Below are 15,565 nucleotides of genomic sequence, written 5' to 3'. Positions count from 1 at the left end.
TATATACATTAATTGTTTTTCACTTAAAATCACCAGGGAGTCAAACCTTTTGGCTCTACCGGTTCGGGTTCAGGGATTTTTAGGAATTCGGTCTTTAAAGGTCCGGTTTTGCTTAAGAGCAATTAGTAAGATCCGGTTCAGTATTGACCATTGTTGTTTGGAGGTTACATTAAACGTGAAAATGTAGTTCAATAAATGTAAAGAACAATTATTGAATTGATTTACTTCTGTATGGCCTTTGATATTCTTATTGTAGGTCTTACTACAACCTCCAAACATTATGCTCCAAAAATTAATGAATTGCAATTCACTAAATTCCAGTTTTGCGACATATATATTAAAAAGAAATCAGCTAATACACCATAATATAATCACTAAAATTAAAACATCTTAGAAATTAGAAAGCTATATATGAATTTGGTTCCGTTCTGGTTCTGCTCTTTACAATCTTACAAAAAACTATTCAGGTTCTGTTAAGGTTCAAGGAAAAAGTGGCTTGAAACTGGTTTATAAAGTTCCCTTTTGGGTTTAGTTTGACCCCCTGTTTGAAATTTCAAGGTGTGCATAGCTCTTTATAATCTTGATTTTAATTTATGTTTCAGCATGAATCTGCTGGACAATCAAGAGCAGGAACTTCCGACCAAGGTAATTTATATTTAGTGTTTAAGTGCTGTTAGTTGTTTGAGTTCAATTAATCATTGATTTAAACTCTTGTACTTCTGTTTAGGATCAAGCCCTGGTGAAGATATTTCCTCTTGTGGCTCCGATAATAATCCCTCCACCAGTCAACATCCGGATGCAAGGAGCAAGAAAAAGGGGGGTTCCCCACCAAGCAATCGCTCAAGAACAAGTTCCAAGAAACTAGCAAAGGCTGCCAGAGCAAAGAAGGAAAACAGAGAAAAAAAAGGTTAGTTTTGGGAACAACTTAACTATTTTAATCGATTTTCTAAAATTTAGAAGCATTTTCGGCCCAAATTTAGCATTTTGTTTGCACCAAAAATGCTTTAATCACTTTATTTGAGCTAAGTATGAACAAAAGAGTTCCCAAAATATTTTGTCCGGGTTACGTAAAATGAGGCAATGTTGTGTGTTGTGACTTACATGGATCGACTAAATGACAGCCGGAATTTATGTCATTATAAACAGAAAAGGCGCGAGGGCAAAATCCCATAGTTAGACAAAGATGCTTTGTTCAATGGCAAGCAAACAGTGATTAGATAATCTATCATGTCACATTGGGAGAATCGACGCGCGCGCATATTAGCAGACTAGGTCTTCTGCAGAGCGTATTTGAGAACTTTTACGTTTAATAAATTGCACACTAATTCTCGGCTTTTGTGCAAAATGTTGGGCATCTGCGCCTGTAGTAAAAAAATAGAGGGAATGTCGTTTATCAGTATCACAAACAAAACGTTAACTGGGAACCATCAGCACTTCTGAATATTATTATCAAACTATGATTTAAGTCTGTTGGAATTGAGTCATAATAAATTACAAATGCGCTCTTTAATAGAGAACATTTCAGGAATATTAAGAAAGCTTCTTAAGTATCAAAAAGATTTTAAAATATCTCAAGGCGCCCTTGAGTGTTCGAAACTGTACCCAGGTTGGAAGCGACTGGTCTAAGTGCTGTTTGTCAGTGGACACTATATAACTCATTACTAAGCTGGGCATTTGACTGGTCAAATAGGTCAAATACTATACACACTATTAAAAAATCAATTCAAGTTAAAAATAACTTTGATTTTAACTTTAAATAAAATATATGAAGGTTTTAACTTAAGTACAATGGTTTGTAAGACAAACAACTAGGGTACACTATGCACGGATCTGTAATGTAGATTGGTTAATGTGGAACACTAACTGTATATGATACAAGTTCGTATCGAAACGTCTTAATCAAGATGATGTCGATCTACTCGACCTTTTTGGCTTTGCATTATCAAAAACAACTATTTTTTTAAACATTAATAAGAATCTTTGCAAAACCATGCCCATCTTACAAGCAATACTATAGCAGTTGCTGTAGAAATTTTTACCACTACTACAACCACCAAGTTTAGCCAACAAGTTTATTAACGAAATTTAACAAACTGTAAATGTATTAAGAAAAAGTATTTTTTACTCCTCATCACAACTTTTGTCACTATCTGAATTTTCGCAGTCATCACCAATATCTGAATTAGCATTCACTGGAGACAAAGGATTTGATTCTTAGAAATTTCTAAGTAGCCTGAGATTGTGGTATACACCCTGACTGCATTCCATAATTTGCGGCCGCCAAAGATTTACATCAAATTTTTTCTGGGGTTGAAATTCTACTACGCCAATGTAAGACGGTTTATAACGCCAAATGACGTCACTGGCGTGATTTTGGGCAAGCATATCATGCCAAACATCTCTGGCGGGAAGGTAGTTGAATGCAATCAGGGTATACACCAACTAGTGTTTTCTTTTATGACAAACACGATTCATCGTATACCATTGTGATGTCACAGTAAAATAAAGCCAATGAGTTTATACTGTGTGGTGCAACTAAAAAAAAAACAGACTGGGAGGCTCAAAAAAGACGAAACTAAACAAAATAAATCTACTTTGCTATTCCAAACACTTTGTTATTACCACAGAACATGATTGTGTTTGCATCAGGTAGACCCGACCATTTCATATTTGAATTCTTTAAAAAAGTTATAAAAAAGAACTCATATCACAAAACAAGCCTGATAAAAATTACAACATTTTCCTCCAATATGAGTATTCGACTGTTCAAAACGAGTGCTTGCCAAACCTACTTATTACACATTTATTTTAAAGCAATTCTCAATTATAATGGTGCTTAAGTTATACGACAAAGTCGTAAAATACTTAAAGACCTTTTAAGTAAAGTGACTTCCAATTTTTTTGTGACATACTCAGATTTTGTTTAATTGCTTTAATTTATAACATAAGCCTCATCGATTCATTATACTTAACTGAATGAAAATTTGTTTTATGTTGGTTGCGATAGATTAAAAGCACATGATTTGGATTGATGTTTTATAATCATATTGAACGTCAAAATCGTATATCAGCCTATAAGCTTGACCTATTTCAGGGTTCGGAAACTTTTTATGTACGCCTATGAAAACCAAACCCTGAAATGTCTCGGCGGGTCTGTAATAAACTATAATTGATAATCGTTTTTTGCAATTGAAAATGGGTCTAATTTAAATAAGAACGCATTCCCACTTTTTGGTTTTCTGGCTGATTCTTTGACCAACATGATTGTCAAACTGTGAGCATTCTCTGATACTGGCCAACACATCTGCACCAAGGAATAATGTAGTACAGTATTTTATCCCAACAGTAAAGGTTTTGTAAAAATGTTTGCAGGAAGTGGCAAGAATAACAGCGATGGAAGCGACCAATCGCAAGACGCGGAAGAATCGGAAACACCCGGAACCTCGGTGAGTACTGCTGTATTAATTCCACTAAAAATCCTAAATTAAAAGTGTATTAAGCTCTTCACTTCATGATAATATTTAAATCTACCAAGTGGATTTTATATACACTAGTTTTTAAGCCAACCAATTTGTTTTAACTGTTTATTTTGCAATTTGCTTACAACTACTACTTGTATGTTTGCTATAAGTTAAAATCAACTAATTTAGACAAACATTTAAATTGATAAAGTTGTCTAGTAAAGCTGTCTAGTTGGCACTTAATATACTTAATATTGTCCAGACTACATATTCTGTCAAAACTTATCGACAACCCCATCACCAAAATCGCCAACGCTCTTTCGATTTACGCGAGGTGGAAAAAGTAGAACAAGAAGGTTGGTTTAATTATTTTTTTAGTTCTGTTTGTTAAATAAGACAAACTTATTTATCGGCTCATATTCCTTTCTTACCAATATATCGGTATCAGTAATTTTCAGCTTATATTTTTGCCTATAAGTTGATTTGAAAATAACATATCTATATAGTTTTCCTGTAGAAATAAACAAATATTGCATTGCAAATTTGTCCTTCGTGTTTTTTGATCTAAAAAATTGTTTTAAAAACATTTTGACCTATTAGGAAAAACTTGATTTAAACCACGTATTGTTGTATAAAGTTGATATTTTTGGAATATCAAAAAACTAATAACCATAAAATACCAAAGAATAGCGACGTTGATTATTTTAGAAAATTGTTTAGCTAACAGGGTTGGTAGTAATTTAAGTTGAAAAGAGCAAAAAAATTACAAAATATGATTTTAACCCAAAGTAATTTTAACAAATTTAAACTTTTTAAAGAAATCATGCTAGTTATAAGTAATAGAGATATTTAGAAATCAGTACATCAGAGAAATAAACTCGGCTTGTTAGTATTGATGACAAAGTATAGTTTAATCAAATGTTGTTCTGCAGATCAGAGTTCAAGAGCTAGAAGAGGATTGAAAAAAGGTAACAAGATAATTTATCGTTTTATAGCTTTTATACTTTTAGTCTTTGTAGTTTTGTCCTACCCGTAAACAAACTGGTATTTGCACTTAAAAAATATTATTAGGTTTATTTTTAATTATGAAACATGGATTTAAGGAAGTGTTTCTCAACCTTTATAAATGGCGACACAAATTCTAAACATATTGATTTTTGTAAGCAAACGAAACACAAGACATTAACATAAATAAGTTCAAATTTTATGATATGAGCCATAACCTTCATATTTCTTACTCAATTTTAAAAAGTATGGATAATTTACTTACTCAGAACTTCAATAAATCAAATAAAAATCCTTAGATATAAAAAAAAAATATTCCCATCGGCAACCCAATCAAGTCGAACGACAACCCAAATTGTGTATAGCTAGAGCAACACTGATTATAGCCATCTATTTGCTTACCAATTGTTCTAGACATCATTTATTAGTTAAATATATCCCCTTTTCAACATTCTGTCACTAATAACAATGAAATATATTTAGCTGGGTTGATTGCAGACCATCACATAACCTTCCAGCAAGCGCAAAGTAAGAAATTGTTTGAATTCACTTTTTGTGTACAATGCTTTTTTTAGCTTGTTTATTATCTATTCTTTGACTTTTCCCTCCAATCTAAATGATTGTAAAAAAGCTTATTGAGTTGTAAATTTTCAGATGCAAGGTCTGAGCCATCTACAAGCACAAATCAAACAGGTGAGTATATTGTGTTGCAATGCGGCAAAGATAAAACCGTGATTTTTAGCTTCAAATAATCCCTGCTATTTGATAATCTTTCTGTTGTTTATTTCTCTGTGCAAAATAAAGACACACATCTGCAACATCTAGTTCATACCTGTATATCTTCAGTGCATTGTTTTTGAGCATAATACACCACATGTTATTAGTAGTGACCATGTTTTTTTTTCAGTCTCAAAACATCAAAATGTGGAATCCAAAGACAAGCAAATCACAAGGAGAGCAGAAGGTGCGTGTATTCCCTGGTTTACTTATTTAGTAAATAATCACATAAAACCTTGATTTATATTTGTTGGTGCATTACATCCATTACATGCATGTAACATCAAAAATATTTTATTTTTACTGATGCATTTTTTGTGACTATTTAACTGCAACACAAAGCAGCATTGCTTCCAACTATATTTGGTTTAAAACATGTGGCTTATTAGCCTGGCCAGTGCTGAGTTACAATTTATCATTACTGTTTGACCTAACTGAGAATATGATTCAAACTTTTTTTTTAATGTTTTACTAAGAAACTGCCCAGCAGATTGGAAAGACTGAAAACACTGAAATAAAAAAACAGGCAACTGTTGGTAAGTCGTGTGGTGAAATAGTAATTGCAATTGATATTTTTTTATTTTATCGTAGTTTAAAGGGCACTCTGTTTAACGAATGTTATTAAAGCGTCAAAGTTTATTTGAGTAACATCGTGGTAAGACTTGCGATGCAGTCAAATTATTTTAAAATTTAAATCTTTTTATGAAAAGCATGTGACAATGTGATTGTAGCTTGAGTTTATACTGAAGCATTACTTTGTTTTACAACAGTTATTGTTTTACATCTGCTTGTAACTAATGAGATTTATTCACACAAGTTTTTAACTATAACTACCATCCAGGTATTTCACTACAAGGCAGCGATGTTAAACATTCCAATATTGGGAATCATATTATAAAACATGTGACCAACATAGAACAGCAAAATATTGGGAATCATTACCATTATTACCAAGAGAATGCACAAAGCAAATCTGCTGACTCAGACCAACCCAAGTCTACAAGCAGTAAGTAAAATGAAAAGTTAAAAGCATTAATAAATGTTTAAGTGCAAACAGAAGGTAGAACTGTTAAAATATACATCTTTAACAATGCATTCCAAAAACATCATCACAAAAGTAAGAAAATATAACTAGTTACTGCATAATAAAGAAAAATAAATGTAAATGCTTATAGAAAATATTTGTGTGTTAGAAATAATTTATTTTTATTTCTTTTATCATTGCAACTGTTACTTCAGTAAATTTCAAATTTTGCAACAAAATTTGAGAAAAAATAAATCAATTATTATCGGATAAAAGTACATATGCGTATAATTTAGTGAGGTTTGTCTTTTTAAATATATTGACTTTATACCAAACAATAAGAATCTGATCATGTTGGTATTTAAACTGAACCACTGACGATAGAATTACCCACACCTATTCGATTTTCACTATTCTAGGTTAGTTTATTTTAAATTGAAAACCAACTATCCTGGAATAGCAAGGCATGATTTTTTCCTTAGCAGTAATGTCAGATCAGCTAATTTTAAGTGTTTTTCTTACTTTTCTTGTTTCTGTAAAGAAGTCAAGCTACTTTTTTTAATTGTGTTAAATCAGAAAATGCCTTTTTTCAGATACAAATAACGAACAACCAGATGCAAATGTTCGTCAAAGTTTGGCCGACCAACCAGGACCTTCTTTATTAACTAGAGTTTTGCAATTTATTCCAGACAAAAGTAAGTTAAGTGGATTTTACATCAATTTTCTAATCAAAAGTTGTTATGCTTAATATTTATTTATAGTTTGGCGAGCAAAACAAAAAAAGAAATTGCGCAAACATGTGAAATTAATATCAGGAATAAGAAATATGCCGATAAAACTTGATCGGGACCAGCCAATTCAGCTGGTGCCTGTTGCATTAACTAAAAACGAACCAAAATCTATCGAACAACTCAATAAAGAAGGACATTACAACAAACGAGAAGATTTCCAGCAACTTTTATCAGTTGAATCAGAAAGCCTTGGCATCAGTGAAGCGATAGATCAGGCTTTTAAACAAGCAGAGTCAGACGCAAGACAACATGCCTCTGAAGAAGCCAGACAGGACTACATCGACCGAAACGGCAATAACATTGTGTTTATCGGACAAGCTGGTATTGGCAAGACCACTCTTACTCGCATGATAGTGGAAATGATTCTACAGCAAAAGCTTTTTCCAAAATGCAAATACATTTTCTTTGTGTTTTGTCGGGAAATCAACTTTGAAACCAAAACTACACTTCTACAAATGTGTTTAAATGGAACAGACATCACATTTCGACATGAGCAAACTACAGAAAAGTCTTTAATGGAAGAAATTGGGGACGGTGAAAATGTTGTATTTGTATGTGATGGTTTGGATGAAGCAAATACTGATGCTTTCTTCACAGATGAGCCATTACCATCAGATGAAATAGCAACAGCTGATGTTCATCTAAAGAGGCTGTTTAAAGCTAAAGTCTGGAAAAAATCCATAAAAGTTTTCACTTGTAGGCCTGGTCAATTTCACAATATGACTAAAATGATCCAAACAACATCAGTCTTTAACCTTCGAGGTATTTCAGCTGCTTCACAAAAAAATATTTGTGAACAAATCTGTGAAATGGCAGAACAGGTCACATTAGTAATGACTTATTTGGAAAGAAAGAGAGACATTGCTGTTTTGTGTCACGTTCCTGCTCTCTGCATAATCATCATGTATGTCATAAACATACATTTTGCAGAAGGTAAAGAGCTGGAAATAGAATCCCTCACTTATATTTTTTTTAAAGTTCTGGAGTATTTCTGCCAAAGTGAACACACCAGGGAAAAACATGCCCACTTAAGCAAAATTGCTCTTTTGGCATGGAATGGATTTAAAAAAGGAGATCTTGTATTTACAGCCAAGGACTTTTGTGATGTAGGCATGGATCAAAGTGATGCAGATGCCTTTCTCATGCACTATGTTGATTCCAGATATAAAGTTAGCTTGAAAATACTGGAAGGTTTCAAACGAACAAGCTTCACACATTTGTTATTGCAAGAAAACTTCTCAGCTCTTCACTTGGTGTTTTATTCCACTCTCAGTGAATTTATTAACATTCTTCCTAAGTTACCTGAAAGTCGATGGGAAGTTGTGTCAAGATTCATGTTCGGGTATTTCAACATTGCACTGAACTTAACAGTTAGTTCATTTCTCACCGCATGCAGTTGTGAGCCCAACCATCAGATATGTCAGGCCAAAAGATCCAAATTAGTTGAGTTTGCAGTTCAATTTATGCATCAAATTAGTTCAACTGACACAAAAAAGCTTATAACCATCAGTGGCTGGTTGAACGAGCTCAGAGATCCAGAGCTCGATAAACAGATTGCTGAGTACTTGCCGAGTCAAATCAAGTTTCAAGGAAGCGTCTTACCATCTGATGTCCCCAGTCTTGTCTATCTGCTCTCAATCAAAGCTGTATCCCTTGATATAAGCAGAAATAAAGGTAATTATTCCACCATTTGTAGAATTTATCTCTGTTTAATTTGCATTTATTTACCTACCGGTGCTTATAACCCATGTCATTATTGTTAGATTAGCCACCATTATTGTAAGTTAACAACAATCCTTATTGGGTTTTTCACAGACACACGTTTACAGCAAAACTTTAAAGTTATAATGTGTTTTACTTACTGTTTTATTAATGAGCAAAAAGGTACAAAAGAATAACTGGATATTCTAGAATAGTAGGTTTTTAAATATAATTAATAAAAATATCAAATCCTGGTATAGTTTTATTTATTTTTTTTAATTCCATTTTGCTGAGAGGTTATTCATAAGATATCTTTTTGTCACAAAACAGCAATGAATGGCAAATTTCTTAACTTTTAGATTAACTAAATGTAAATAACCCAATCACTAAAATTTGAAACAATGGTGTTGAAAACCATATTGTGGGAATTTTAAGATAATTTACCACATTGGTAAATCAAGATGATATTTTGTGTAGTTACGTATTACAATTCCACACATTTTGTGGCATGCACAAAATGAACTCTATACAAATGTTTCCATACATTTAAAAGTTTTGTAAGCATAGTTGTGTTGTAGTTGAACTTGGTCACAAACGTTGTATATTTATCAGTCGGTAATATTCAGATGTAAACATTACAACTGCAACTATTGTCTTGCTATGATTAAACGTTACGCTGTGGTTGACCTTGAGTGACCTTTAGCATACTTCGATAGAGTCCAATATGTACGATGGGTGTTATTTTGGAAACTTAATGCATTTAAGTGAGTTATTTGTGCTGGCAAAATATGCTGGCCGCTTGCCCAATTACATTTCATTGATACTTAGTAACAATAAGGCAAAGTTTATCACAATCAGCAAGTAATTGGTCACCAGAAAACCAACTCTTTAAATGAGATCACATTTACTGCAAGCATTATAAATGTTTTACAACAGCGATATGCACTTGGCTACATCCAAAGTTTTGTTATGATTTTCAACAATATTTAAACTAACTTAAACCATTACTACGATTGTCATAATGACATCATAAATTAAAACCACTAGAGTTTATAAAGATAAAATCTGTTTTACCAAGTTTCCTGCTGAATTAGTATTTTCTTGTAGAATATTTATTGTGAGTTATTCTTGCTGTTTACCCATATTAGTTGTCATTTATATATCACCAACCATTTTTTTAATTTATTGTATTTAGACTTTTTAAAGTTTGGAATTATATTTTAAATTTTAACACATCAGAGTTAAACTGCATGATTGTAAATATCATTTACATTTAATTAGTTTTAATCTTGGTGTTATTTCCATTAGAACCTGAATTGGAAAGTGATTTCATGGACTTGGGGATAAATCACTTTCAAGGAAAAGGATTGTTTTTTTTCATGAAATCACTTCGACTGGAAAGTACCAAGGTTGAATTGTATCCAGTGTCGCTTTATACAATTCATGTATAGTACAGTAAATTTGAACTATATGTTTCCTAATTTGCTTTTGCACTGATAATTTCTATTAATACTGAATTTAAATTACAGATTTCAACACTTGATCTTTCCAATAATGATATTGGTGATGAAGGTGCTCTAATGGTTGCTGATATTTTGACAAATATTGACAGTCTTAAATTATTTGGCTGTGGAATAACTACAAAGGGTGCCAAGTCTATTGCCCCAAAGTTATTACATACTAAGGTTCAATGTTAAAAAAAATATATGTATAAATGTTTATTGTTTTTATTGAACACTTTTTATTACTTTTAACATTATTTTTCCATTTTTGTTACCTAAAATTATTGAACAATGTTGAAATATTGCAGACATTATCTTTATTTACAGATTTCAACACTTGATCTCTCCAATAATGATATTGGTGATGAAGGTGCTCAAATTGTTGTTGATATTTTGACCAATATTGACAATCTTAAATTATCTGCCTGTGGAATAACTACAAAGGGTGCCAATTCCATTGCTACAAAGTTATTACATACTAAGGTTCAATGTTAAAAAATATATATAAATATCTATTGTTTTTATTGAACACTTTTTATTACTTTTAACATTATTTTTCCATTTTTGTTACCTAAAATTATTGAACAATGTTGAAATATCGCATACATTATCTTTATTTACAGATTTCAACACTTGATCTTTCCAATAATAAAATTGGTGATGGAGGTGCTCTAGCTGTTGCTAATATTTTGCCAAATATTGAAAGTCTTAAATTATCTGGCTGTGGAATAACTACAAAGGGTGCCAAGTCCATTGCTGGGCAATTATCAAATAAACGGGTCTGACATTTATTTTAGTTTCAATTTTGTTTTATACTATTCTATTTACCATGAGCATTATGAAATGTTTACCAATAAAATATTACATATTGACATGAAAGTCTACTGTCACTGCTTTATATTGTTTCAGCTTTCTACACTTGATCTTACTGGAAACATTATCGGCAAGTCAGGAATAGACGCTTTGTCCAAGTGCAACATTGATCAGCTTATCCTGACTTCATATGTGATCCATGAAGGCAAAATATCCCAGCATGGTGATGTCGTGATTGGGAATCATGAAACTGATCTGATGGAAAAACTGGTTGTGAACAAATCTAAGGTGACAATAAGCGCAATAAATTAAAAAATCTACCTGAATTTACGTGGTTAAACAAAATACAACAATTCCACACTACTTTAAAAAGCAACTATGGGGGTAGTCTTACCATGGTATTAATTAGAGCTAGACCGATATTTATTATTTATTAACTAAAAAAGTCGGATATAGAAATTTTTTCCTAAAAACTAAACAATTTTCCTTTTTTTTTGTCTAGCATCATGCCACGTTAATAAGCAAATGAAACTTAAATAAATATAGGTAAATTACTGAAATGTTATTTAAACTTTGTTTCAATTTTTTTCTAATTTTAACTGTCTTCCATTAAATCGGTAGCGGTATCAAGTATCGACTGACAAAAGCGTTCAAAATCCGTGATCGGTATTGGCGAGAACGAATTATATCGGTTGATCTCTAGTAATCGTCTAAATAAAACCTTAACTTTTTGGAATAAATCTTAAATTCATCAAAATAAGGCCTAAATGGCCAAATTAAGGTCTGGAAACTGTAGTGGGGGGGGGGATTTTTGGGCCCTGTTTGTGGTTAGTGGTGGGTAATGGGTGGATTTAAAATTATGGTTAGTATTGAAATTATTATATTAAGAGGATTTAGTGATGTTCTTTGAGGTAGGGTTTGGTGTTAGTTAAAGTAGGCCTGATTTTACCAATTAGGTATTATTCCGACGGATTTACGACTTATTCCAATTAGGTATTATTCCGACGATTAGGTATTGGTCGTATTTTAGTCTTATTCCGAACTGTGTTTTATTCCGACGTTGACATTTTCATTCTTTTGACTGGATCCATCATGCTGTGGGCTCTTCATCACTATTGTATAATACGTCGTAACATGTCCGTGTAAATTTGCTCGTGTGATAGCCCAGGGGGTTAAGCAAATAATGGGTCGCTTGCAATCCAACACAGTTTTTGGCGATTACCGACTTACCAAACTGATTTGCTTAACCGAAATCTGAGTATACTTCCCATTATGTGTTTTCTGTAACCAAAGCGTCGTGAGCACCTTGCATTATAAAATTAAAATATGCCAACTTAAATCAGATAAATGTTTGTTTACTTAACGCGATATGGTGTGAGCATTATTGTTTCTACTAGCATTCAAATTTTTGCAAACATAATAAACTTCTTAACAAGGTTATGGAATGTTTCACAAACTTTTACGATATAAACAAGCTATTATAAAACGCTTTACGCGAATCTTTGTGGTCAATGCGTTTCCTCGCCTAAAACTCCAGGCTTCTTTTCGGTGGGTTTGCAACCCCAGGAACATATATTGGTTGAAAAGGAAAGTCTAAGGTTTTTCTTTTTTACTTTATAAACGTTGCATTGCGTGGCGCAACACGTTACATGGATGGAATTGCCATAAAATGTGATGTGTTTTTCATTTCGCATTAATCGTGGAGTGTGTTGCCTACATTTTCAAACCTCAAAAGGCGCTGGTCGTTCCTTGACTGTTTGCCGCTGGTTGTGTCCGAATTTATCACAATTATCTGAGTGATCATAAAAATCAAAGTATTTTTTTGCTTTTGTAAAACATAATTTGTTATGAAGCAAAATAAGTGAAAAATCTGTTGGCGTAACAGCGTAAAACTTTGTGAACAAAATGATCGCAGTCCTTTGAATGACCTGGCAGTTTACAATTCAAAATTAACATATAAAGAAAACGCAATGTTTAATGTTGTGTCTGAAATGGATCAAATAATTACTCGCTATAGAGCGTCACACTTGGCTAAGCAAGTTACACACATACTTGCCCCTGAAATCGCCTGTTTGTTTTATCTGGCATCAAGTAATTCTCGTTTACTTTATGGAATTGCGAGGCTAAATATTTATGTTATTCATGTCCTATATTTATGTACAAATCTTGTCAGGCATATTTCTAGAGGTGTATATTGTGACATTTTATCTGGCATCAAGTAATTCTCGTTTATTATTTGGAATAGTGAAGCAAAATATTTACGTCCAGGTTAGAAACTCTGTCAAACATATTTGTAGAGGTACAAGTGTAACATTTTAATATTGCTTTCAGTCAAGGACTTTCAACTTCAATGAATTTGTTGTGTTGGAATCAAATCTACCAAGATCTGGTGTTGTGGCAATCCTGTCTCTTTGCTTGCAACATTTTGATGAAGTAAATATGCGTTCATCAAAAATACAAAGTGATGATTTACAAGAACTTGCTTACGCCATTGCTCTACTTCATAAACCAGTGAGTCAATAATGTTACTATAATATATTGGCAGCTCTAATCTTTTATTCAAATTTTAAGACAACAAGTTAGCAGTCACACAACTTGATTTGCTTGTTCTTTCTTAAACATGCCTAAAGTTTTCTTCTTAAACATTAGTTAGTCGCCATATTGTGTCCTATTTAATTTATTGAATAGTCTTGTGTCACTTCCCTGCCGTTCGTCAACCAACATGATACGAGTTCACTTGTAAAGCACACATTAGATCGGTTCACATTTCAATATATAATAATATTTCACTTGTCTTAATTGAATGGAAATTTTTGCTACAATTCTACGCATCCTCTTAAACTGTCTTCTAAACCCCAGGTTATCCCCTAAGGTTAAGGGTTAAGTTGTGTGGTAAAATACTTTGGAAAGTGTTTCCAATGCGTTTGGTCGCTACAGTAATTTGAATATTCGCCTCATGGATCCTGGTAAGCCGCTGGCACATTCAAGTTAAAGTAGAAAAGAAAAAACTCTAACAAAAAACAGGTTAAGTTAAAAAACATAAAAAAATTAAAAAACTGCAACAATTGCCCCTTTATCGCCACCCAAAGGCACCACGATGGGTGTGTCGGGGGTGTCCAACAATGGGCGCGACATTTTAAACAATCATTTGCTTTATTTGTTATAGGGGATGTCCGCCACCAGTGGGCGCTGATGATTGTTTAAAATGTTTATTAAATCCAAAGTTTCATCTCACCCACAGATCAAATCACTCAATCTTAGCGACAACAAAGTTGATGATGAGAGTGCTCGAGCAATATGTGCTGCCATCCACAATATTGAGAAGCTGGAACTTGAGGATTGTGAGCTTTCAAATGCTGCGATACAAACGTTGGCCAAGTCAATCAAGAAACTAAAACAACCGGTTGGTGACATTTCCTTGTAACCATATATTTTACATTTACCTTATAACAATGGCGTCTATTCCTTGGGAACGAGGGGTCACGCCACCTGCGTTTAAAAACATGGGGCAACTACATTGACCCTGGCGATTATTACGTCATAACTAATATACTGCAACTGGTTCCAAGCACCGCATAACGTGCTACACTAAGCAATTGTTACGTCATAACAGTTAATTCTTGGTTATTGCACTCCAATCGTATACATACATTTGTATGAAGAGGATTAACAGTATGCGAAAATTAACAACTAAAAATACCAAATATCTCTCGACAGCCTTAAGCATTAGAAAGGGCAAGCCATATTACGCTTCAAACTTGCTAGTTGCACGCCTTCTCTTTGTTGTAGCACATTAACAGTCGCTAGTCACTCTGTCACTCTGTGGTTTCGTTGTGCTTTGCTACAATCCGCAGCCCCGGGCCCCGTCGCCACTCTCGGCGGATTTGTGGGTAGCTGTCACAAGTGCATCGGCTCCCATCCTTTTCATTCACGCACATTTTATTGTGGAATTGGCGCAAAGGCGTAAAACATGTGGTATATTGTAAATATTTGCGGTGTGGAACCCGCAGCAAGCACAGGCCCAACCTCCCTGTAACCCTGACCTTTGTGGTTAATGCTTAACTGGGAACAACAAGTTTCGATTTGTTGCCTGAATCATGTTGCTCACTCCACACTTTACATCAGGCGCCGACTAACTTCTCGCATTGTGTTGCAATCTAGTAATGACGTAACACAATACAAACAGTGTTTTATTGAGCAGAACACTAAGGGACGCCCATACATTTAATAACTTAAACCAGGGGTTCCCAACCTGTGGTACGCGGAGGTTTTTTAGGTGGTACGCAAGTAGCTTCCGTTGGATTCACAACTTTATACTTTGTTTATCTGGTTTTGTTTACAAAACAATAATACCGAAGCCTATTATAATTGTTACGTAACTAATTCTGTTGTTTTAGTTGTTCTGCAAAAATTGGTACGCGTGGCAATACAGAGCGTCCAAGTGGTGCGAGGTCGCAAAAAGTTTGGAAACCCCTGACTTACGCATAATTT

At 33.5% G+C, this 15,565-nt stretch overlaps 1 protein-coding gene across 1 annotated transcript in view; it reads left to right on the top strand.

The window, feature by feature from the left end:
• The window catches only part of LOC146170396 (NACHT, LRR and PYD domains-containing protein 13-like), a 33,207-nt gene extending 17,656 nt beyond the window's left edge, over positions 1-15,551 (top strand). The window contains exons 2-17 of the mRNA XM_083388686.1: positions 603-645; positions 728-907; positions 3,373-3,446; positions 3,724-3,817; positions 4,394-4,429; positions 4,950-4,994; positions 5,121-5,159; positions 5,374-5,430; positions 5,720-5,779; positions 6,085-6,249; positions 6,861-6,962; positions 7,029-8,704; positions 11,171-11,362; positions 13,406-13,585; positions 14,316-14,415; positions 15,472-15,551. Of these exons, the coding sequence (XP_083244812.1) occupies positions 603-645; positions 728-907; positions 3,373-3,446; positions 3,724-3,817; positions 4,394-4,429; positions 4,950-4,994; positions 5,121-5,159; positions 5,374-5,430; positions 5,720-5,779; positions 6,085-6,249; positions 6,861-6,962; positions 7,029-8,704; positions 11,171-11,362; positions 13,406-13,585; positions 14,316-14,415; positions 15,472-15,551 (3,123 nt within the window). The remainder of the gene's footprint in view (positions 1-602; positions 646-727; positions 908-3,372; positions 3,447-3,723; positions 3,818-4,393; positions 4,430-4,949; positions 4,995-5,120; positions 5,160-5,373; positions 5,431-5,719; positions 5,780-6,084; positions 6,250-6,860; positions 6,963-7,028; positions 8,705-11,170; positions 11,363-13,405; positions 13,586-14,315; positions 14,416-15,471) is intronic.
• The last annotated feature ends 14 nt before the right edge of the window (positions 15,552-15,565 follow it).

The sequence above is a fragment of the Ascidiella aspersa genome, chromosome 1, assembly GCF_963924565.1.
Source record: "Ascidiella aspersa chromosome 1, kaAscAspe10.2, whole genome shotgun sequence".
NCBI lineage: Eukaryota > Metazoa > Chordata > Ascidiacea > Phlebobranchia > Ascidiidae > Ascidiella > Ascidiella aspersa.
Note: the sequence above shows the minus strand (reverse complement) of the source record. Positions and strands in the feature narration are given on the sequence as shown.